The sequence below is a fragment of the Tinamus guttatus genome, unplaced genomic scaffold (assembly GCF_059628265.1).
Source record: "Tinamus guttatus ecotype Peru unplaced genomic scaffold, ASM5962826v1 Tinamus_guttatus_pri_ptg000403l, whole genome shotgun sequence".
Lineage (NCBI taxonomy): Eukaryota > Metazoa > Chordata > Aves > Tinamiformes > Tinamidae > Tinamus > Tinamus guttatus.
The window spans coordinates 2090169-2114994 of record NW_028288937.1 but is presented as its reverse complement, the minus strand read 5'-3'; the positions used below and the strand labels follow the sequence as shown (position 1 = coordinate 2114994).

At 41.1% G+C, this 24826-nt stretch overlaps 1 protein-coding gene across 3 annotated transcripts in view; it reads right to left on the bottom strand.

Annotated features, from left to right (window-relative positions):
• The window catches only part of PLCB1 (phospholipase C beta 1), a 353787-nt gene that overhangs the window by 140888 nt on the left and 188073 nt on the right, over nucleotides 1–24826 (bottom strand). For all 3 annotated transcript variants that reach the window (XM_088531288.1, XM_088531289.1, XM_088531290.1), the window contains exons 4-7: nucleotides 15023–15163; nucleotides 8365–8444; nucleotides 4500–4553; nucleotides 3657–3732 (exon numbers count right to left, since the gene is read on the bottom strand). In XM_088531288.1, coding sequence (XP_088387414.1) covers nucleotides 3657–3732; nucleotides 4500–4553; nucleotides 8365–8444; nucleotides 15023–15163 — 351 coding nt within the window. The remainder of the gene's footprint in view (nucleotides 1–3656; nucleotides 3733–4499; nucleotides 4554–8364; nucleotides 8445–15022; nucleotides 15164–24826) is intronic.

Genomic DNA, 24826 nt, shown 5'->3' with positions numbered 1-24826 from the left:
TTTGTCATTTCATTCTGATTTAAAGATATCCTTCAGTTCCCAACCTCTTACCATGCGTATCCATGAAAAGGATAAGCAGTACAAGTCTTTGGGCAGACATACAGGATCCATTAATAATTACTTACTTCCTACCAGTAATATAATCAGTGAGCTACAAAACACAAAGTTACAGATGGAAGACAAAGCCTTGCTGTATATTTTTGCCACCCCAGGCACAGCTTCAGACAACTTCTATATTTGGATTGCAAAATCCTGCCAAAAGGGATTAAAATATACTGCCCCTTTCAACCTCCTGGTCTAAGCCATCCTCGTATCAGTGGAAACACCCACACACCTTATGTGTTAATCTTTTTTTAAGACCAATGAGCAAATTGCAAACTTTCTGTAACATAAAAAGGCATCTATTTTTTTGCTTAGCAGCATACTGGCATTCATTTTTTTTTTGTGATTAAGACTCTCTATTACTTTCAAGCACTGTTGATTTACAATTTGTCCGGTAACCTGCCTGCTTTTGTAACATCTGTATCCATCCTCTTACTCATTGATATCCATCCTCTTACTCATTCAATAGTGTAACAGTTATTTAGATTATTTGCACAGAAAGGACTCAATAGCTGGTTGGGTTTTTTTGAGATACCAGTCACCCTCACCAGCAGTTGACTGAAAACCTCTATACTAACCAGAGACCAGAAACCAGTGTCTTTATAGCCAGACAAGTGACTAAAACAAAGCTCTTAATTCTATTTAAGTGGCATTTTTCAGAGTTCATTTAAACATCACTTAAACATTCACCTAGTTTGAGATCAGTTGGGCAATGAATGCTTTGCAAAATAAGATCACAGAAGGTGAGTTGCTGCAAGGCTTTAAGCATCCCAGGTCCAATCCAGAAAATAAATTAAATCCACGCTTAACTTAAAACGTGCTTAACTTGAAGTCCATGAGTCATGCCACTGCAGTCATGCTGAACAGCTTGGCTGAATTAGGGCTGGAGTGCTCAACACTGCAGAGAATCAATCCCTTAGTAAGGTTTCAAAATATGAATTAAGGAGTTGATTTGAGGCACCGCAGGGGGATCTCCTTGGTGCTACTCTTCTAGAGCAGGAGGAGTGGAAACTTCACAGCAATGTGAATTCCTCCTCCCCTTCCACTCCTGCCATGGTACATGTTGTCCCCAGAGGCGACGCTGGGCACCCCCAAGGAGAAGAGCTAACCGGTGCTGACGTGCACAGTGCCCCAAACAAGGCCACGCGGTGGAAACCCCCCTGGCAGCGCAGCTCAGTTCATGGCTTGCCATGAAGGTCTACGGGGGACTGTTTCAATCCTCAAGTTATGAGTCAGGAGGAGGTAGGACTGATCCATGCTGTCCTGGCATCCACTTACTTCTGACTATGAAATTCATCTTGTGGCTTAGAGTTTTCGAGTGTATCTGCCCTACGAGGAGAGGCTGAGGGAGCTGGGCCTGTTCAGCCTGGAGAAGAGAAGGCTGAGAGGGGATCTAATCAGTGTCTAGAAGTACCTCAAGGGAGGGAGTGCAGAGGATGGTGCTGGCCTCTTTTCAGTGGTGGCCACTGATAGGACTAGAGGAAATGGCCGGAAACTGAAACACCAAAAATTCCATAGGAACTTAAGGAAAAATTTCTTGACAGTGAGGGTGACAGAGCACTGGAACAGGCTGCCCAGAGAGGTTGTGGAGTCTCCTTCTCTGGAGATCTTCAAAACCCGCTTGGACACAGTCCTGTGCCACGTGCTCTAGGTGTCCCTGCGTGTGCAGGGGGGTTGGACTAGATGATCTCTAGAGGTCCCTTCCAACCCTAAGCATTCTATGATTCTATGTTTCACAGTTTATAAGAGGTGCAGCAAAGAATCAAGGGATGCCCAAGGCCAGCAAGTCCCACATATTTCTAATGCATCGGAAAAATGTTTTTTATATCATGCTTAATGAAAAACAAAACAACTTCTTTAGAGGTATTTTTCACAACACATGAGTACTAATAAACATAAAGCATAAACTGTCAATGTCCTTGGGTATATTCTGGATAATTCTGCTTGATCCAGTTGAAGGAGATTCCCTGACACTCATGGGGCTTCCACTGCTGGAGCCCAGCGTCCTGCAGGGCTTTAGAGGAATTCCCCTTGTCCTGTGGTACAAGGGGGCAGGAACCTGCAAGTTGAAGCTAGGGGTTTTGTTGTTGTTCACATAAACAGGAACGCAAAGGAAGAGAAGTGTAGTCAAAGCCCTGACTTTCTCCCAACCCATTACTTCTGTGAAATTCCCAGTTCTGTGCTTTTCAAGCACTTAGCTTCTAAAATATTCTCCTTCCAAGATAATCAACAAAGATTTCTTTGAGGGGATGAAGCATATTTCTCTTTTGTCCCAAACAAAGAAAGTATCGACTTCGTATTATGAATAATTTTCAAGATAGTATCCCGGCAACAAGTATCCAGCCATGTCTATGTAAAATTGACTCTGCTTAAATAAATAACTGCAAAATGTTGTGGTTTCTTTCAAGGACTCCAGTGATTGTGGGTTTTTTTGGTGAGAGGTAAGATTTTTTTTTTTTTTTAAATCTTCACTGAAATTCAATAAACAGAAGCAAGAAATGAACTCAGTTAAAAAACAATGCTTCAGTGATTTTTGACATCTCTTGTGTCAAGCAACTAAATGAAACCCAATGCATCTTTTCAGGTTTCTAACCTCATAACATTTTTAACTAGTCAAACACCTATTTAACACAGTAAAATGTTAGATACCTTATTTTAGCTGAGATCTTTATAATTTTTGCATGTATCTTACAAACATTCCCTGGAATTTTATACAATAAAGCTCCCAAATGATATGGAAGGCCTGACTGGTGAGGAGTGTCTGTGGTTTGGATTGTGAAGATTTTGCTCCATCACTCTTCTGAAGGGCTAGGACCACCTCGATTAAGAAATGACCTTTGAAGCAAAGGCTGGGTGAACATCACAGTACAAAGTTTTCTACAAAAATCTAAGGATTAGGAGATACAGGCTCTCCTCCGCTATAGAGGGCTCTGCCCCATCTCTTGGACCTCCATGGGTATTCCATTGCCTGGAAGAAGCTTCTGGGAGGGGAAATTTGCACTTTAGAGGAAAGGCCATGGGCAGTGTCTTCTCTACAGTATTAATTAAAATCATCTGCTCATTCCACTTTAATGAACCTTCTTGAGGGAGTGGTAGACCCTCGACAGCAGCAGCATCCAATGGCAGCATGCCCACAGCTTTGGTATATAAGTATGGCTTTTGAATATTCACTCACTGAATCTTTTAGACAAACTGAACTGGGTTTAAATTGTCACTTAACTCAAAATATAAATTTTCCTGTGAGCAGGAAACAGACCACATTTTTAGTTACACCTTAAGCTGATCTTCCTCTGGAGTCATGCCTTGACAATTGTATAATGGTCACTGCATGTTAAAATTTTCTTGTAGGGTTCCTCCAGGACTGGACCCAAAACCCTCTGCCCCTTCCTTTAATCCATTCACGCTCCTTTCAGGCACTTCTGTTCCCTACACAATTTCAAAGCAAAGACACTTGATCTGCATATGGATATCAAAAATTCTGTGTGATAAAACTACTGAGAATGGGCGCAGTATTCAGCACTTTGTGGGGGCCAGGAATAAATTCAGATGCTTACCCTGGAAGATGGAAGATTACAGGCTTCTAACGCAGTTTCTACCCGTTTTCTGTCAGCGGAAAACAAGCGGTATATGCTGCAAAATGGAAAGGAACAACGGGTTGGCTCAAAGACACCATGCTCTCCATGTGGCTGAAAGATTCACCAACATTTCCAAGTTGATCATGTCTTCAGCTATTTAAATTAGTTATTTAAATATTTAAATAGCTAAGTTAGCTATTTAGCTATTATTCCCGGTGTCCTGTTCAGACACAGACCGAATTAGCAGTGACCAACATGCATTCCCATTTGTTTGCTGCTCATTTTTGCAAATGAGTTTAACTATGCCCTCAGCAAGTTTAATGCCACTGCACACAGGCCCCTATTGCCCTGAATAGTCATATCAGAAAATCACCACTGCTCTCTTCACTGCATTACCTGAGCAGCACATAATGTGAATACATTTATCCCCACAATATGTGTCCAAGGCAAAAAAAAAAAAAAAAAGTTGTTTTCTTATTTTATACAACTGGAACAAGAGCAGAGGGGCTGTCTGGCCCAAGATCACTAAGGCATTCCATGCCCAGAGGTTATTTGCACACTGGCACCTGAGTGTCACCAACCCTGTGTTCGGCTGGGTCCCTGGCCAGGTACCCCTCGCTCTGACAGCGCTGCTGAGGCCTGTGGAACAGACACTGCAGAACTGCCTCGTGAGGGAGACCGGGGGTGCAGTGACCCAGCAGTGAAGCTGTAGTGACCTCTTCAAAGCGTGTTAGAAACAATCGATACGTGATTATTTCAGACATAAGGATTCCATCCCCAAAACATATTTATCCAAAAAAAAAAAAAAAAAATAGAACTTACTTCTTCAGAGGAATACGCCCTTCTGGAGTGACCTGCAGCTTCAGTTTTGTGTAACTGTGGAGAGAAAAGCATTCTGTTTTATTTTTTGTAGCATTTAAAATATTTCTCCACACAGTCCCAAAGTCCAACCCTACCGCTCTGATCACTTCCTAAGTTTCAGTCGGTTCTTTTTCACTATATGAAAACCTATCGTGATATCGTCAACGAGTAATCAACTTTTCCAATACGGCTAAGGCAGCTGGTGTGTCAAGTAACATCCACCTTGTAATACAATATTGCATAAGCTACTTCATAGTCCCTGCGAGCTCCCTCTTGCACTCACACAAGGGCCCAAGTCTAAGCCACATAACATCACAGAGGACAGACACAGAGGGGCCCAGGCTACCAGCCAGCCCACTCTTTTGCCAAAGGAGGCTGCTTCCTTTCTGCCAGGCCCAGGGCAGCATAACCAGTGTTTCAGCTCCATCTCCTCCAGATCCACCTCCCAGCGGATTTCACTGCTGGGAGACGCTCGCTGCTATGACTGGAAGCTTGCTCTGCATCACGCCTTGTCGGTATTCCCAGCTGTTATTCTTCCTGTGGGCAGCTTCAAGAAAACATTATTTTTTCCTGGTGGTTGAACACAGGCATGAAAGGTGCAGCCCAGGGGCGTTCTGAGCACGCCCTGTCTCCTCCCAGCTCACTAACATCCCTTACGTGCCCGTGCGAGGCTGCGCTCGGGACCGGAATCACCCCTGGATGCCGCATGCGAGCGGCCCGGCCTCCCCCAGGCCTCGCCGCTCGACACCTGCGAGCGCTCCGCGGACACTGACCCGAAACCTTGTCAGCCCTCCACTGAAAACATGGCAAATCCCTGCCAGCTCAGATGGCTCCAGGCCACCAAGAGCCTAAATGTGTACAGCAAGCTCCAGACCTTAGAAGTCCTAAGCAATATAAAAATTACAAGCGGAAACTGTCTACAGTCAGGCAATTACACAACTTCTGAACTAAGTATTTAGAGTATCCCCATACCTTTGGGCCTGTGATTCCTTTCACATGCTCATTAGTGTAGTAGGGTGACGATGTAGCGCGCTCTGTTCAAATCCTTTAGCATCCTGGCTCCAAGTCTAATAGGAGTCATCCAGGAGCTTTAATGAGCAGTTTGGACCTACAGCTATTACGTGCTGATTCTCCTTGTACGTGAGGACTAAAAAGCAGCCTCAGAAGAGCTGAACTTTTTGCAACATATTTTCTGTTCCACTAGAATGTGTTTAAAACTATAAATGAGATTTATGGTAACATGATTTGGTGAAAACTGTGGTGACACTGAAAAGTTTCAGAGATGTTTTTACTTTTTTGTTTAACCCACCGGTCATGGTTCTAATAAACACTCCTTTTCTCCCTCTGCTCACAATGCCTGCAATGGCACCAAAAACAAAGCACATGCTATAACCTCTAACTAGCTTAGGAAGGTGTTCTCCAATTCTTGTCTCTTCCTGTGCCTCCTGTGGAAACTGGAATCTCCTGTGCTACTGTGTCACCAAAGAGAAGTATTTAGGAAAAAATAATCAAACTGAGATTACAAAAAATCACAGTGATTAGAAAAGGGTTTCTTTTTATTTATTCTTTTTTTTTTTTTAACTTTGAAGTACTGCACAATTTAATGTCTTCCTCTATAACTGAGAAGGCTAGAAATAGGAATAAAGCAAAAATACACAAATCCTGAGGTCCTGAGCAATAGTGAAAGCAAAACCAAAACATTTGTGCCAGAAGAATAGCCACACTCCAGCAGCACTAGCCACCTTTTTCTCCCTCAAAGTCTTTGATGCCATGGAGCCCTAGTTGCTGCCCCCACAGTCACATCCACCCCATGAAGCCAGACCTGCCACTCTGGCTACAAAGTTGGCTGCTGAGGGATACACCCAGCAGCAGCTAAATGGACTCATTCCAACAGTGACTGCCTGACTCCAAAACTGACACCCTTCGGACATAACACTGCCCCAAGGTTACCCACATGGACTCATCCTTTGCTAATCGCTTCAGTAGTTACTATTCCAGCAGTACTGCACTTCAGGGTTAATTTCTGTACCCACACAAAAAATAGGCTGCACAATTACAAGAGATTAATGAGCACTTTGTATCCAAAATGCCAGTTTTTATTAGCACCGTCCAGCCCCCGAATTAACCCTATTTTTCTCATCTGACTAAATCACAGTAAATCTGCTCAAACTTGTTATGAATGCACTTCCAATACTGCAAGGGACTGAATGCTACAGAGAGAAATGCCTTTCTAATTCTGCTTTCAGGCAAGTGGTTTTTTATTTCAACAAAAGGCTTCTGACAGGACTGCGGCCAACCTTTTGCTCAGTACAGTAATTACAAGAGGCAAGTATTTTTAAACTTCAAAGTCAAAGATTACTTAACTGAATCTGATTTGGCATCTGTGCAAATGACCCTGGAAACCCAACAGTTCCCAAGTGATTTATTAATTAGTGGAAAAAGAAAAGACACAGGGATACCACGCTTGCCTGCTATTCAGTCTACTCAATGTGTCCAGTGACTTCATCTTTAATTAATATTGCTTGAATAATCATAGAAAAATGCTATACTGTAGGATAAAATGTTCTTTCTTTGAATGCTCTATGAAAATGTGTGTAGTCCTCCCCATTGTGCCCCCATCAGCCAAGTCTACCGGTCACCTGGGAATTTGAGTGGTAAAGGAGCAAAGAAATAGCGACATCAAAGCACTCCTGTAACTCACCTACAACGAGTGGAGGTGACTGCAGGAATCTCTGTCCTTGTTCTCACACAGAGCTGCATGGAAATCTAATCTGGGGTTAGCAGGTAGTTTAGGAATCCGATGTAAGCACTGCCTAGCTGGCATTTTATGCCCATGTTCCTGACGGGGAAAGCAAAGAGAGTAACCTAATCCTTCCAAAGGACGGAACAGGCACTTCTGCATAATGGTGTGGGACTGCAGTTAAGCAGCCAGGGAACCTTCTGTCTAAATATGGATGCAGCTAACGAAGGCAGGCAGGCATCATCTTAGCCCAGAAAACTTGCTTCTTATATGGAGGCACGTTTTAGGAACCCAAGCCTACACTTAGTGGAAAGATTCTCCTTCTATGAGCAGAAACCATAAGCTGTTCAAGGGAAAATAAAAAGCTGAGCATAGCCACTCATCCTGTAAGCCAGGGACAATATATCTTCCCTTTTGTAACAGTACAAGGCTATTGAACACTCCAGTCATCCGCTTCGCCATGCTGTCTCCATATCATTTGAGGAAAACCATCTCAGCCTGTGCATTTATCCTTCCTTAGATACTCGCTAATCTTAGATTTAGTTCTCTCATTTCTGAGGTGCCTGCTCTTTTTACACCCCAAATTTGCCATAACAGTTTCTGCACTTTGCTGAAAGTAGCTAGAAATCTGTGTACTATGCAAACCAACCTAGATCAGCACATTTACAGCTTCTCTGTAAATCAGAGATATTGAACTCAGGAAAATGGAATTCCAGCAGTTTTCATTTTTTGATCAATAACCAAAAGAAAGGAAAATAAACTAAAAGCAGGTCACCTTGGAATTCTTGGTATTTAAGCAGCAAGCCTCAAACTACTTCTGTGTGCTGCAGGGAGATGGCATTTAAAAAAAGTGTATTTTCGCTGTGACTCAGTACTTTGTGAAAGGAACCTTATCAAGACTTTTTTTTTTTTAAAACAACGTTTAGCTAATAGCCTTTTGAATACAATGAGAAAGGATAACCTATGTTTACAGAAGTGACAGCTCATCAAAGCATAAACAATAGATGACAATATGACTAACAAGAGAAGGAAAATGACGCAGATAGCAGAGTAACACCCACAGCAATAAATACTACGACTACTTACGCTTTTTCCAGAAATGCATCCCTTGACATGTTCTGTGCCAACAAATTCGTTGCCAGACTGAACACTTCATCTGACCATTCCTACAGAGATAAAATTTAATTAAATGGGGCTTAGTTTACTTACATAATGGAAAATACTTTCAATTATTATATTGTTAGTAAAAAAAAAAAAAGTCTAATTAAAGCCTGAATTTGACTTTTTTCCAAATATAGCTTCCTTCCTAGTCTATGCGCCTTAACTTTTTCATTCTGCAGAAAATGAAGATTATTGCAAATATTTATTTAAAGATACCTTATCTGGGTGCATTGAGGAAAAAAAAAAGAGCAAAAAGAGCAAATGGATAAGTGCCCGACGCAAAGCACATTCAAGTTCCTGGGAGTGGGAGTTGTGCCATAAACATCACAGAAAAATACATTTTCTTGTGTGTTGGATACTACTCTGGCTGACACTCAAATGATTAAAAAAAGAGCTTCAATACAGCCATTCTTGTAAAATGGAGCTGAAATGGATTTGGATCCCCTCGGAAGTTATACAGAGCTGACACCATGGGACAGGCACCGCACCATAATAAATACCTCGCTAGAATGGCGCCCTTTGTAAGGGCCTGTTATAACATCTCTGCATCTCTCCCATATAGACTGAGAGGTAACTCAGGCAGCAAATATCAAGCTAAGCTCTTATGGCACATATTGAACTAGGCACGGTGAGCACAGGCCCCCATGAGATCCTCCCAGCCAACATGAGGGCCACGCTCGAAGAGCTGCATGGCGAGAGAAGCACGGAAGCACATTTCATCCTCTCCCGCACTGTGAAGCTGTAACTGCACTTTGGAGATACCACAAAAAGGACTTTGTTGTTTTATATAATCAACACTTCTCAACATGCGTTGGATATCTGGTCCCTGAAACGGCTCCCATCCCAAATTAAGGAACCACTACCTATTTGATCACAGTTTCTTATGCTCAAGAGATTCACGCCTTTTGAAACATGACTCGAATTGGAGCATAGGTGATCACTGCCAAATTTGCAGGGCTCTCCTGCAGCTTTTTCCTTGACAACTTCAGCACATCTTGCTTTGATAACTTGGTGCTTATTTACAAACTTTAACTGAAATCTGATTTAACCACAAATGTGGTTTTGGATTTACTTAGTTTTACTCCTTTGAAAGAAACAAGCAAAAAACATGCAATGCCTTTGCAAACAGTGTTTTTTTTTTTTTTTTAAACTTAATGAACTTTTCTGAAAGTTCTTTGAAACTAAATATTGAGTTTCCTTTCATTTCAGTCCAAATCCTAAATTCCTAGGACTGCACAGCCACATTGATGCAAACTGTTCGGGAGGTAATCACCATCTTTGTTTCTTCTCCCCCCCTCCCTCCCCGTCTTGTTTTTCTCCCAAAAAAAAAAAAAAAAAAAAGGGGGGGAAGGGCTCATTTTGATAAAAACTGTTAATAACATGAAAAGCATCACTGAATTTCAGTGAAACTAACTCTCCTAAGTTACTTTGGCATTTCCAGGTTTGCTTTATCTATCTCAATAGCCTTCAGTTTCAGCATGACTAGATGATCCAGGCAGGACAGGTTAAAAATATATATTTATAAGGCACTAAGAGGTCTTGGACAGTCTCTCACAGTGCAAAGGCAGGAAAGGCTCCCCGCATGCAGATCCTTCCCTCGACCCAGGAAGGACGGTGCAGAGCTCACACCTAGGCGGCCGAGACAAGCACATCCTCTCAGGACTGGTATTTCTGGCAGCCAAACCTGCCCCCTTACAAAACACATTTGCTGCTCTGGAGTTAAACAGTCGTGGCCACGTTCCCCCTCCAACTCTCGTGGCTGCTTCCATTTTTCCACTTGTTTTTCCTCACTGGTGCAAATTTTAAAAGGAACAGGGGTGTGGGAAAGAACAGGGGAGAGAATAGGATCTTTCAGTAACATGACTGCTTCACTGCAACGCTTGGAACAGAAAGCATATTAAATGTAGAATCTTCTTTCTTCTCGGTAACTCATTTTTCCAGGCTCAAAATAGGCACGTCTTGTAAACACTGCTTGGGCTAGGCACTAATAACAGCAGTTAAAGCCTCTCTCTGTGACACTAACAGCTGCAGAGATTAATGGCAGCATAAAAATATTATTTAGAAATTGAAAATACGCTGGCTTTTAAACGAACTTGGTAGGCTTTGTTTTGATCACTGCTGGGCTTACAACCGAAGCATCTTCTAGAAAACAGAACCATGGCCTTTCAGGAAGACCCCTGAGCCCAGCTGGCCCGCTGGTTTCCGAGCACTTGCTCACGGGGGAGTACAGAGGACGACACAGTTGCTACTTGCCTGCCACAAGTGTTTTTGATATAAACAGTCTTGCCCTCTTCCTTTACTGGCTTTTCCTGGCTCTCTGTGTGATCACATTGCTCCTGCCAAGTCCTCTAAAGGCTACCTGCAGCCCGAGCTGTATCTAACTCCCTCGGTGCCAAGCCGACACGTTACAGCAACACCGCTCATTTCCTCTCCCGTTTTAGGGTCTTCATTCCAGTCTCCACAGAGCTGTGGTCAAAATAACAAGATCAGAAAATATGCCAAGGATCACGTCATCTTTCCAGTCACTGGCCTGAACCCTTGGCGGGAGGTGAAACAACAGCACTGAATACAGCCCCAAAGAAATAAATGAGATGCTTTCTACTGACTTCCATGGACTTGGGATAGAGCTCCTGTGAGTCAAGATGCGACCCGCTGCTTTAGCTTCCTCGGTTTTGCTGCACTGCACATAGTAAAAGCCTGTTTTCCAACCTGCACAGTTATATACTGAACATGCAGGGTAGAAAACTGTTACGCAGAGAAAGAAAACAACAGACCGTGGAAAGGCTCTGAATCACTGCTGCAACTCCTGTACAGAGGTAGCACAAAAGGAAAATATAAATCTGGGTATTTTGAAATAGGCTTGTATTAGAGCCAACAAGCTGTTTGCAGCCTGGAAACCTCTGATCGCGTTTGCTAGAGGAAGAACAGACCTTCTAACAAATGTCAGGTCCAGGCAAGTCACATCAATCACGACAGAGCCGCATGAATCCACCCTCCTTTTGACTGCTATATTTATTTTTACGTAATTCCCAGGAACTTTACTAACAAATTAGGCAACTCGTCCGTGCTTTGGTAGCTAAGTAGTGTATGAGCAGCAGCGTACTCGGAAATCTCTTGCAGGTGAACTCATTTCTCTCCTCTACTGCCTGCATCAGAATACATACCTGGAGACATTTATCTCAATAGAAGATATGAGACTTTTTCCGTAAGAAAAGACGGCGCAAATTCTTGAAAATCCTTACTTCAAATCAGAACTGACTATGTGTGACGGCAACGTTTCTTGCAGGCTTGTTTTTCGTGAGAGGTTAACAAAGCAAGTTAGTGAAATCATATGCCTTGGCAGCCTTATAAATTTTGTTTAAAAAACAAAGCAAACAAAGAACAAATATCAGTGTATATTGTATTTTATTATATTGATTAGGCTTTTAAGTAAGCCTAAGAAGTTAAAAAAAATGAAGCTGTCTGTTAGAATGCACATTACAGCACAAACTGTGAATCATCTGTGACTACATAATTTTACTCATGGAGGAATTCACTAGCTCTTAGTGATGAATCTGACCCAAAGCTCCTCAGAGTGAACAGTAACAAAATCTCTCGAGCTCTGGATCAGGCACTATATGGCTCAATGGTCTTCAGCTGTGAGGATAGTGCTGGTGTGAGCAACTGAAACAAGAGCAGCAGGAAAGGGATGAGCAGGATGAGAAGCTCACTTCAAAAGTGAATGGATTTGGCAAGAGAATGAAAGACTGTAGAGAAGACAGAGATTCATAGGTTGGACTTCATAATGCTGTGACTAGAGAAAGAGAGATAGGAAAAAGAACAACTGCTCAGAATAGGATCTGAGAAATTCTTGCTTAATGCTGTTTTTTGTAGTGCTGTGTGTTTCTAGATGCTCACAAATCCTGTCCCAAGACAGATGTATCTATTTGCAAAAATGCAATGCTGTATCAGTGCTCCTTGCCTTCACCACGAGCTGTGTCCACCACGCACCTTTCGGGTTAACGAATTTCTAGCTGCATGCTCTGTACAAATTAGCAGGTCAGCGTCCTTCGGCCTTTATATTTTAGCTATATTTCCCTGGGGGTTGGTGAACAAAAAAAACAGCACATTGCAACTTCCTAGCCATTTCTAGCTTTTTTCTGAGCTGACGTAAAGCAATAGCTCAAGGCCCACGTTTTCACAACTGTCCCACAAGTCAGACAGGGGACCTGCTGAACACACTTTGCAGCAGGAGCATCAGTAGAAGTTTTCAAAGGTCATTTAACATAGGAGTGGAAGAGTAAGTCCTAAAAGAAGGTGAAGGGGAGATACTAACCTTCTTTGAAGGAAACCCTCATGATTCAATTACTTTAATTGCCTTACTAAGAATTTTTATATTATTTTGCCTTTCTTCTCCAAGCGAGGGCCTGTCTGACTCATGTCAACATGGCTTGAAAAACCAAAGAAGGGTTAATCAGAAAAATATTCATACACTGCAAAGGGAAAGGTGAGGGAGGTTTTCAGTGGCACTCGCTTTCCTGAGAACGGCAGTGAGAGTCAGGGTCACAGTTTTCATGCGTGACGTGGGGAACTTGTTTTGCCCTCCTTCTCAGAGCTCGCTGAAGTGCTGATTTGTGCCTGATGTGCTTATTTACAAAGACCTCTCTGAGTCACTACATGAGGCCTGCAGGCTATAGGGGTCACATTCTAAGGCCTGGCTCACATAAAGTTGGAAGGCTTGTTAAATAGAGAAGAACTTTGAGAGGCATTCAATAGCGATTAGGCCCTGTTCTCATTGAAACAATCAGGATATTTAGTATGATTTCAAAGCAAGCAAAGCTAATCTGGATGCTTTTGAAAGTAACACCCTCGGGCTAAAATGTTTAATTGCTAAAATATGGATTTGCTCAGTCCACCACACTTACAAGTAACAACAAAGACTCAGATTCTCAGTTGCTCAGACCATAGGAGTTGCCCAGGATTTAAAGCAGCAAAACTTCTCTAAAACAGTTTTATCTAGTGCAATTTTAGGTCCCATTACCAACAGAAAATGGCCCTAAAATAAGTATTTTAGAACTGACTTAGTCTGACACTGCCAAAAGCAAATAGATTACAGTTTACTGCATGTTTGATAGACAGTAGAGCAAAAAAGAGGAGACAAATTTCTGACTTACGCAATCTTCTTGGTAAGCGTTAACAACTTCTGCTGTTAAAGTTTCAATATACCTTTTCAATTTCCTCCATATGCTTAGTTTCTTTTCCTGAAGAATTGTTTCAAGTGCTTTCCCTTACACACTGTTAGGTTTCTCAACCACCCCTGTAGAATACAACTCTACATTTTAAAGCCTAAGGACAGCACATCCCACACAGCAGCCCAAGGCTCACTATGAATTTATTTGTCCCTATCCTCTCACATCCTAGGAAGAGCCAACCCATTAGCTAATGAAGACTTGCACAGTTGGAAAACCAGCAAGGAAAAGCAGATGCTCCCAGGTGAAGGCCATCTTTGGATGACCCAGCTCACTTGTTTTGATCTTCCCCATTGCCTGTGAGAGCCCATATCAAAGACAACCTTTGACTGAAGCATGTGGAGACGATAAGAGCACTGAAGAACTCTTTGCTGTAGTTAAACAACAGGATTCTATGGGCAAATTTTCTTTTTGAGGCAATCTAGCGTACTCAAGTACGCAAATTACATGGAAGCATATGTTGTGACGCTGTCTGGAGACTATCATGAGGATCTATATGGATGGAAGTGCAAAAGTGGGGAAACCTCTGAATGCCAATGTGGGAGAGCTAAATCAAAGACTTCCTATTTCATTACACCCACAGTGCTGTATAGATAGTGCCAGACAGCAACAAAACAAACGTGTTAAAATCTATTGTAGTAGCTTCCCTATCACACATAGCTGTGTATTAAGCATTTTCTTGGATAGAAATGACATGTACTACGTAAAATACTTTCATAAGGTAATGACATCTACTTCACAATTCTTTTCCAGGGCTGGCAGTAAGCAAAATCCATACTAAAATTTGACCTTTGAGCATGATTAGAAAAGGCCACGAGTGTAAGTTAAATTAGGTGTCTGCTTGCTGTTATACTTGAATGTACAAAGTAGAACTGCAGATCAACAAACTCCTACGACTCTGATACAGATCAGTCTTAAAAAGTCAACTGGTTACCTGCTTTGGTTTCACGAATGATCCATAATCAACATACACTTAGAAAAAGTATTAAAGAGTGATAACTACTGAAAAAATGCCAATTGTTGGTGGAGAGTCACAATATATATCTCATACCCAAGTTAACCTGTGCATATATGATTATTTTCACAACGCTCATTTGGGTTTTATAAATACAGTAAAATGCAATATCCTAAAGATAAATACATGCACCTGTGACAGAATTTGCTGAAAATACTCCCAGAAAATAATGACTGTGCATATCTCCTTTGATACTGAGCAGCATAACTCTATTACACAGTTTAGGTTCATCTGAAAAGGCAGTTTAGCAATCTCTGGTTTTTTTCCTCTACTTATCCATGTTTCAAAGCAGTACTTTAAAAAACATTAATTCTATGTGGCTCAGGTCAATGTGTGTTACCTTTGCTATATCCTCTTGAAATGCCACTAGGTTCAGGTACGATATATTGACCAGGTCCGGACCATAGACAACAGTTATCATTCGATTTTCCAGTCGACCCCCTAGGTTCCCAACATCCAACAATTCACGCAGTTTCGGATCCTGAAAGTAAACATATTGAAAAAACAGTTAATATCTTCTGGGAATATTTATATTAAAAAAAACAGTGAATACTTTTTCACTGCTTTCTGTAATACTTAAATTTTGAAAACTTGTATTATTTTTAACATTTTAAGCATGATCACAGTAGGTAACCTAAAATTATTAACTCAGAATTAAAAAAAAAAATCACTACCCAGAACCCTTCAAAACCTTTGAGGTCTCCCAAAGCACAGCAAAGATGAAAAGCTGTCTAGATGCTGGCTGTACCTTCCAACTCCCAGCTGGTAAGCTAAACAAACACAGGATGCTTTACCAGTCAAAATTATACAGAGTAGCCAAAGGCCAGTGCTCTCTGTAGAAAGACTCAGTATGGTTTCAATGCATTGCAGTTACAGCTCCAAATATAAGTTATTGTCTTCCTAAAGAATTCAAAAGAGTGCCTGGAATTAACAGACTTAAACATTATGCCATGAAATAGATAATGCAATTTTGGCGATGCTTTCTTATTTCTCCTTCATGTCCAAAGGGTCATTTATTATTTAAATTTTAAGATATATTCCACTTAGATATAGTTGTCTTTTCTTTCCATGGTTATGTCCATTATAAAAATAAATACATAATATTTTTTGTGGAAGAAATACTGAAATACTCTTTTTTTTCCCTTTTCTTTTTCTTCTGTTAATTAGAGCCAGAAATTTGACTTCGTGGTAGTGTAATCATGTGAGAAACCATTTCAGGTTATTTGGTAATTCTATTACTTTCTATGAAGTTATGTTGCAGCATTTCCTAGAAATGCACTATGTGTTTTTCAGACTAGCAAAACTGCTTTATAGCTGGCCTCAAGACACAGCACGTGAAGGCAAACACAGAGGAAACAAAGTTGTCCTGCATGACTGAATTCAGCCCTCAGAAAAGAGCTAGTATCATTTAAGAGTTCCTGGTTTCTTATAAAAGGCAGTATTTTTCAGCCTGGACTAATATTAGGAAAAGCCCAGGGAACAAGATCACTACCGGATTACGTTCAATTCCTGCACTAATGTGAACATACTACTACTGCTAATGTGACAAACTAGATTCTGTGCAGGGACTGAGGAATTTCAAAGCTGCCAGAAACACACACTGCAGTTTATTGTCGAGCCTCACAAAATGCTAGGGAGGACGTAAGTGCTGCGGGGAGGCCGGATAATCCAGTTGGAGGCGCTGCGAGAAGGACAGGGGCAGCGCTCTGAGACGAAGGAGGTTTCACGGATAAACAAGTCGATGCTTTCGCTGAAGACAAGCTCAGCAGACGGAGGTAAACATAGGAGCTGTGCTCCTGACACGGGGATTGGACAAGGGAAAAGACTCAAAAATGATGCTGGTTTGCAGTGCAGAGTAAATCTGGAGGAATACGCAGCAGATCCTCAGTTAGCCATGGTGCATTACTTCACCGATTACATTCGCTTTTATTTAAGGCACGGAGGTTACAGAGGTTTGCTAAATTTCCCTGGGAGGTGAGAAATCATTTGCTGTTTCCTCTCTACCTTTGCAAGCCCCAGGCTGGTTGCTTTGGCCAAAACGGCCAGCTGGGAAAAGGGCCTGTCATTCTTCCCAACCTAAAGGTGAACAGGGATGTCTGCCTGGTTTAACCCTCTTTCACCCCTTTGGCATAGGTTTCTTTCTCTCCTAGGCTGTACATACTGCTACAGCCCGCAGCGATGACCTGCAATCACAGCAAGAATATATAAACACATCTATACACAGGGATTCTGTGAATGGGAATATTTTGATAATAACTGAATGTCGGCCCTATTTGAGGGTATATTTGCCTTTTAAGGGTGACAGCAGCAGTTCCGCTTGTGATTGACAACTTAGCCCTTAATTATGTCACTCCACTTGGTCCTTAGATTTGAAGGTCTCAAACTTTAGGTCCCAGAGCACTCTGTCAGCTCTTCATATTCCTCATGAGCAGCTCGAGCAGCTTCTCCCAAGCACAGTTAACTGCAAACACTGCTGAGGAGATGGCAAAAAGCCCTTCATGGAAGCCTCTGAAGAGAGCCTTCATCTGAAGCCTCTCTGTGAGTCAAAACCCTTAACATGTCAGCACTTTTTCCTGTGGAGATAAAGATCCTGTGCGGATAGGAAAATACATGGAAAGCCACTAAGCAACAAGACCAAATTTAGCTTCTCTTAGGTAGACTGAGGTAGATTGAATTATTTTGACGGTACCATTTTGAGGCACGCGACACAAGTGCGCTACCATCTGTTCCCCAACATACAGGCACACAAGCAGGAGGACCAGTTTTCAGAGCAAGTGCTTTGCTAAACTGGGGCCTTATTATGAACACATTGATTAAAAAGAGCTCTTTGTGAGCAATGCATGTCAAACAGTGATTGTATTCGTTTTTTAAACCTCTCAGCTACTGAAGGCCTATCATTTGCTTTGAAGGCCTATCATTGAACATCTCTGTGGGATGCTCAATAAATGGCACCCTGTTGGCAGTGGCCGCGTAACTCATAAAAATCCCATTTGTGGCACCATGACTAATGTGACAGGACCTGTCATCTTGTCAGATGTTTTCCAACAAGGAGGCCATCCTTTCGCCTCTTTTATCCAGAAGGCCTAGGTGTCAGCTTGCTCCTTCCTTCCCGCAAAAGTCAGGTAGGAATTCCAGCTCGAGCACTAGGGCTGCCTGAAGGCTTAGCCACACACCAGGTCAGAAGTGCCAGTGTTTCTACTGTGACACATCTGTGGGCAAAGGACTGACTGATTCCCCAGGAGGAGATGTGAACTGTAAGTAGACAGGTACAGAGAAGGCAACAAAGGATGGTGTTGGCAGTGCAAACAGCACAAAAATCCATTAAAACTCAGACTGACCATGTCAAATGGAGGCTTGGGCAGGTGAATCTCTGCTCGCTTGGAAGAAAGACCCTGCCCATTTATTGCTGCTTGCATTATAAAACTGCCAAAAGAAAACAACACTGGTAAACCTCCCAAATCCAAAATGCCAACTCGAAGAAGAAATCATCCAGAAACACAGGGAAAAAATAATAAAAAATGGTGGAATTGCTACAACATTCATGGACAAACCCTGAATATAGCCTATTTGTTAGAAACCAGGATCCTGTAGATAGGCAGATAAAAACAGATTTTAATCAGACTTCCAAAACCTTCTCCTGTTGTATTTTGTTTTCCTGGAAATCATAAAAATAGTATAAACTTAAAGAGGCTATTCACTACGTTTAATGACAAGCTCTGCGCAGACTGCTTTCAGCTGTGGTTGGTGTTATTAAAATGTAACTCGTAACACTTGCATTCCCATCAACGTGCGCTCCGCGCACTGCCATAAATGCAATGCAGCTTTTAACAGCATCATCATTCCTTTAACCTTTTCCTGAAAACCCGCAATACACCATCTGTCCAAGAAAATTTATGCTGGTTCCTAACACATCGCCATACATGCATATAAAGCGCAGCCCTGTCATTTTAAGGTTTTAGCCTCTACAACCTATTTGTGATCTGCTCCATAAGGATTCTCCACCGAGACCGACCCGGGATGTTGGGCTCCAGGGTCACCGGTAGCGAGTGCCCGTCCCTCGGCATGGGGACCAGCCTCACGTCTGCTCCTTCGCTCTTTTTCCAGTTCTTTGAAAGACTTCATGAGTGACAACTGACAGGTTATTCAGCTTCTGTGACCCCCAGCTCCTCCATCTATAAAAACGGAGTGTGCCCAATCTACAGGAATGCTGTAGATTCAAGCCGTGCGCGCAGCTGTGCACATCTGGCACAGCTTTGAAATATCTAAAGGAAAGGTATAATGATGATAAAAACTTAGTACGATTAATGTAAAATGCAGAAATCAGAAAATCACTTTCACTAACAGGTCAGTTAGGCAGAGATGTAAATACCTCATGGTACTTCGACAAGAGCAGAGATTGTATTTGCTCTGACCAACATAGCTGCGCAGTCTCTGTTTCCATGCTTCTTAAAAGCTTGGCTGCAAAATTAGACAGGACTTAATGCTGAGACGAAATTTGCTTCAATGGCATCTTCTCTGAGAAAAGTTATGACGAGGTAAAGTATGCAAAACCACGAAGGCACAACCTCTTACAGATTTAATAGCTCGTGTATACTCAGAGCTCTGAAGCACTCCATGGTACGATACACACAAGCATGCAAAATATATGTCCTTTCTGTGCCCTTCTACATGGAGGCACGTTGAGTTTTGCATGACAGAAAGCTGCTCAAGGACTTCCTTAAGTAGGGCCAGCATCAGCGCAACTGTGGGAGTTGGGAATTTGGTTTCCAAGTTACGTCTCAAGTTAAGTCAAAGGCTGAGTCAAAACATTCATTATTCCTTCAGCCAAAAATGTGCTAACATCTCTACTGGAGGTAGAGTATAAAAAGGTATTTTTGCAGTGACAAGCAGAGCAAGGAGGTGCAGGCCTCCAACTTATCATTTTCAGTATGAGAAGGTTTCTCGATTTGTTGCACAAAATGGAAAAGATGAATACATTTACATAGATTGCTAGTGTGCTCTGACTGTATACACTGCAGATGCCATTGTTTTATATTAGGTATGTACATTTTACAATTGTATTACACAGCTATAATAGTACTTCAGAAATCCCTAGACTCCGAAGCTTTTTATAAACCCAGATTCCAAACTGTGGGACTTAAGATTGGAGAGGTTTGAAGTAAAGTTGGCAATAGACTTTCACGCTCGTTCGATGCTCATCAGAATAAGATTTGCAAAAATTCAAAGAATATTTTTTAGTTCTTTATGTATCTGGCAAGCAGTGGGTGGGTGGGGGAAAAGGTTAATTAGATAGCTACATTTTCAAAGGGAATTTTCCAGGCAACATTTGAGTTTGTGCTTAAATTAAACTAAGAACCTTGCTAACGAGAGCTTATATCCTGACTCTGTCCAAGGCAGAACTCCCACGGATTTTCTTCCAGAAGAACTAAGTCTTATCTTTAGATGCCTTAACAGAAAAAGTTTATTAACAGAAATGTGTACATAAATATGTATATGTATGCATTTCTTTGCATTTATATTTTGTATATTTGACCCAGATTTCAAAATATCAAATGTAAATGCCTCAGACAGCAAATATATATCTAAATGTAGGAGCAGTATTAACAAAAAATATTAGGTTTATCTCAAAGTCAGAACACTTATTATACGACTAAGTACTCACACAGCTTTCCATTGGCACCTGAAGCGAACTAAATTTTTGTAGCAGTGCAAGTGACCTAATAGGGAAGACCGTCTAAGGGAAGGAATTAGCTCCTAATATCCTACCAAAATACTTTCAACTTCAAGTCCTCCCCACCAAATCTTTCAGGTCCAGAGCTATTTCTGCACGGCCTCCTGAGAAGCTGTGAACTGCAAAATCTTGACCTGCAGATACTATTGCAATCTATTTGCTATTGCAAACTAAATTTAAATTACTGCTAATGATCCAGATACAGACTTCAAAACTGGTTCACATCACTTAGCAGCTGTACAGGAATAAGAACTTCCTGTCGAACGGATTGACAGACTGGTCCTTCGCAGAAATGCATGTTTCTTCTCTAATTCTCTTCTTAGTGAAAGACAAGTCAAAACTATCAATAATTTATCTTTCAGCCACCTCTTTTTCTAATTAAAAGAGAATGTCCATACACGCGAATAGCTTATATCTAGAAACTAAATGACAGGATTTTGTCTCTTTATTTGAATGACAGTCATGTGAAATGAGTAAACTCTGACGACTACATGAAATATGGTCAAAACAGTGCTCTCCAAACTCTATTTTCTATTACAACATAGACCTTGCAGAAAATTCGCTATTTAAATCAGTTCATGTGTATGATCAGGCCAATTCCAAGAAATCCATTAAAAATCCATTTAAACCAGAAACACATTTAGTCCAGTAAAGGCAAAAACTTCTACGGGCTTTTAAAAGTATGTCTTCAGACATTCTGCAGAAATGTATCAGAGCAATAAATGACCAAAATATTTACAAACACTTCTTCTTCCAAAATATTTTCCAATTTTATGGCTTCAAGGCCATATTCCAAATTTTGCATGCTATTTCTATAGCTACCTCTGCACAGAAATACAGTCTATGTCTTATTTCAACACCCAAGTCTTTGTTTCATGTAACATTTTTGGGCAGAATCATTGGGTGTTCAAAACCAAAGGATGTTTCTTAAATAAACTTCTCTAAACAATGTCAACCGGGCTTAAATTGAGCATCTGTTCAGTTAATAAAGTAGGATATTTTGGAATAAAATAAAATATTAGATAAAAGGAGTCAGAAATGCTTTAGACAAAGAATCAGCCCCTGTGGAAAGAGATCCTTCCACACTGGACAGATGTTTCTTGATAAACGCAGCAATACTGACTGGCACCTACAGCCTTGTCTTCCCACAGAAACCAACAGGGATGGAAGGACACTGAATTAGGAGTTGAATAGTCAATCCTGATTAACTCTCTGAAACTCATATTTCAGAAAAACAACTGCTTTTCTCACATTACCTTAATTCAATTCTATGCAACACCAATACATCCAATTTACCAGATACAATTTATTAAGAATGACAAAGTCTCAACCACCTTCTAAGATGATGTGAAACTACTAAGGAAGAGAGATAATGATAACCTGCATATTTTTCTTTTGTACAGAAATAAAAGGTAAGTGAGCTTATACCTGTACAAATGATATTTAACTCTGAAAAAGTTGCACTTCTCCAAATATAATCCTAAGAAAGAATTCTAAAAATGGGTGATGAATGTAAGTGATTTCATTTAGACATGATACAATAATTGCAGAGCAGGACGCAGGAGATTTAAAAGTACGGAGGATGGACGTCCAAAATACGGAGGGATATTTAGAAAACAACGTTTTCTATTTTAATGCCGTTCTCTATGAAAGCAAGGATTTAACAAAAAGTACAAGGAGAACGAGTGGGATGTGCTAAGGAAAAGCCAAGGCACTACCACAGGGCTGCCTCCTTTCTCTTGCTGTGACCCTTCTCGCAGCTGAAAGCTGCAAACGCAGCTTCCCTAGAGCTCTCATGCCAGGACTCTGGGCACATATTTTTGTTTAGTTCTTCTTTTTCATGGCCCTATTTCTCAGATTCTTCCTAATTTCATGGTGTTCAAGCTTTAAATGGCTTGCAAGACTGTGTTTTAACAAAAAAAAAAAAAAAAAAAAAGTAAGTAAGTATAAACTAGCTAAGTAAAATTGGACTAAATGTGATTTTTTCAGTCCATTCTACTTTTGGATGCAGCTGCAATTAATATTAAGGCACTTCATATCTCACATCGAGGCAACATCTTAATTTAAAAGGCAATTTTTAAAAGGTGAAACATCTAGCAGAGAGCTACAACCATACACGACCTTCCTTCAGACACATTCTACGTCACTACATTTCTAGCAGCTGCAGATGGTTCATTATTTTAAAAATGACCTTTAAACATGCATATTCCCTTTCACTGAGTGTATTTCCCTTCCCAGAGTACTTTGAGGTTTTCTTCAGTACAATTTTAGAGAGAGAGATGAAGAGAAAGCTGAGAAAAGAGACCTCTCTCATTTTCCTACTACCCGTTAATTTGTTCTCTTCGGTCTATATTAGACGGCTGCAAGTGGGATATGTTCCCGAATGCCAGGCTTGGAGGGCGGATTGGGGAGCACGGAGGAGCAGGAGCAGCCCCTGCTGAGGAGGGCTCCATTAACAGGATTTCTTCAGGGACATTCAGCGACGCATCCTTCGTAGAAGGTGACGGGTTCCGAATCACCGGAATGAGAGGTGCTGCGTGAACCTCCATGTCGCATTTCGGAGAGCTCCTCAGGGCTCGGAGCGAGGGCAGGGACATTGTGGATGCACGTTTTGGCTGATGGCAGGATGGGCATGCAGACAGTCTGCAGCACTGAGTGCACCCACTGCCTCTACCGCTGTAACTGCTCAAGCACAGAGCGCTGAGACTGGAAACCTCTGACTAGGGGATGTTTGTGACTGCAACACTTCATTCCCCCTCATTAGAAATGAAAGAATGAGAAACTCTGCTTGGTCATGTTAACATGACTTTACTATTCCCCACCTGTGTGAGATATTTTGTTACTGCCAGAGAAAGACAGAAGAGTAGGTTCTAGTATCCGATAAAACTTTTTCAAAGTCATATGAAGGATGCTTCCTGGTAAGGGTTTCGATTTACCTAGTTTTAAGTGTTGCAAACACCCACTCTTCCCATTAGCCTTAAATATTTAATTCTAGGAAGCACTTTGCAATATAGCAAGAGACATGTAAACCATTGCTGTAAGATCAGCTAAAAAAGCAGCATGGCAAAACAACTCAACAGCAGAAGCCATTGCTGAGGACGGTAAAGCTGCGAGACTGAGTCACAGAGAATCAAAATGGAGAAATTAAGTAAGTTTTTTTCCTTGTTTATTTAAGCTTCACTTTGGCCCTGAGAAAGTGATCTTTTTTAAGTACATTTTGAAGTTTAATAAAAACACATAACTGAACAACAGCAGAAACAGAGAGCTGAGTTCTGTTTTACTGGACAACATGACTGAAAAAAGAAATGCAATAAATAGTAGGAGTATGAGTAAGATCTACAAAAATGGTTTTGGTCTTGAGTATCAAGGAGAGAGAGAAAAAAATAATGAACAAGTGCAGAAACCTGATTGGAGTAGCTGTATGACAGATTAATTTCACTACTTGTGTAAATACAAGTAGCATGTTTGGTCATTGCTAGGAAAATAACATCTGAAAACTAATATTTTTGGCAAGTGACTGCAGACAGAAGGACTTCTTCAAGGGATGTCATGAACAATATTTTAAGTGGGTGACTTTGTACTCTACGGTACTGAGAAGCAGTCACGAAGGGCATATCAAATGGGTGGATCCGTTTGAGATCAGACTCTAGGAAGAATGTAACATATCAACTTAGAGAATGATCATGATGGAAATGACAAGGTCTACATACTCGTGAGCAGGCAAACACTGCAAGAATACCAAGAGAAGGCTGCTGGATAATCAATGCGAGAAGGAAGTAATGGAAGTTGTCTCTAAAGAAAATGGACTCAACGCCATGAGGTTCATAAGAAAAGTCCTGAGGAGATTGCGCATATGAACTAGTCACATATGTTGGTTACTCGAAAAGAGATTTTCTCATAAAGACATCCTTTTGCCTACAAATTTGCAGATACAGAGCCTTAAGAAAGATGATTATATTTAGAAATAGTGTCAGCCAACATGGCTTAGGGTTTCTCCACTTTTGCTTATGGTTCGGAGGAATACACTTGTTACTTCTAGAAAAACCGAAAACATCAGTGAACACTAAAAATACTACTGCATACTTGATATCCACTGATTGCTCTTTCCCACAGAGGACATTTTAAAAATGGTCTTTTATTGTGCCTTGCTTGCACACGCAAAGACTGTATGATTCAGCCACCTCAAAACATAGCACGACTTTGAAAACTCCGAAAATATTGGCTCAGTGCCGATATAAGGCAATGTAGTGAAAGTAGGCACAACTGGAAGATTCTGCATTGATTTATATCATTAACAACTTCCCTCCCTTCCAAGATGTTAACCTGGATTCACAATAATTTAGAGAAGATAAAAACTGACAGAGGGAGTTTAATAGTTATTAATTATTTTTAAATATGTCTTGTCCAAATCAT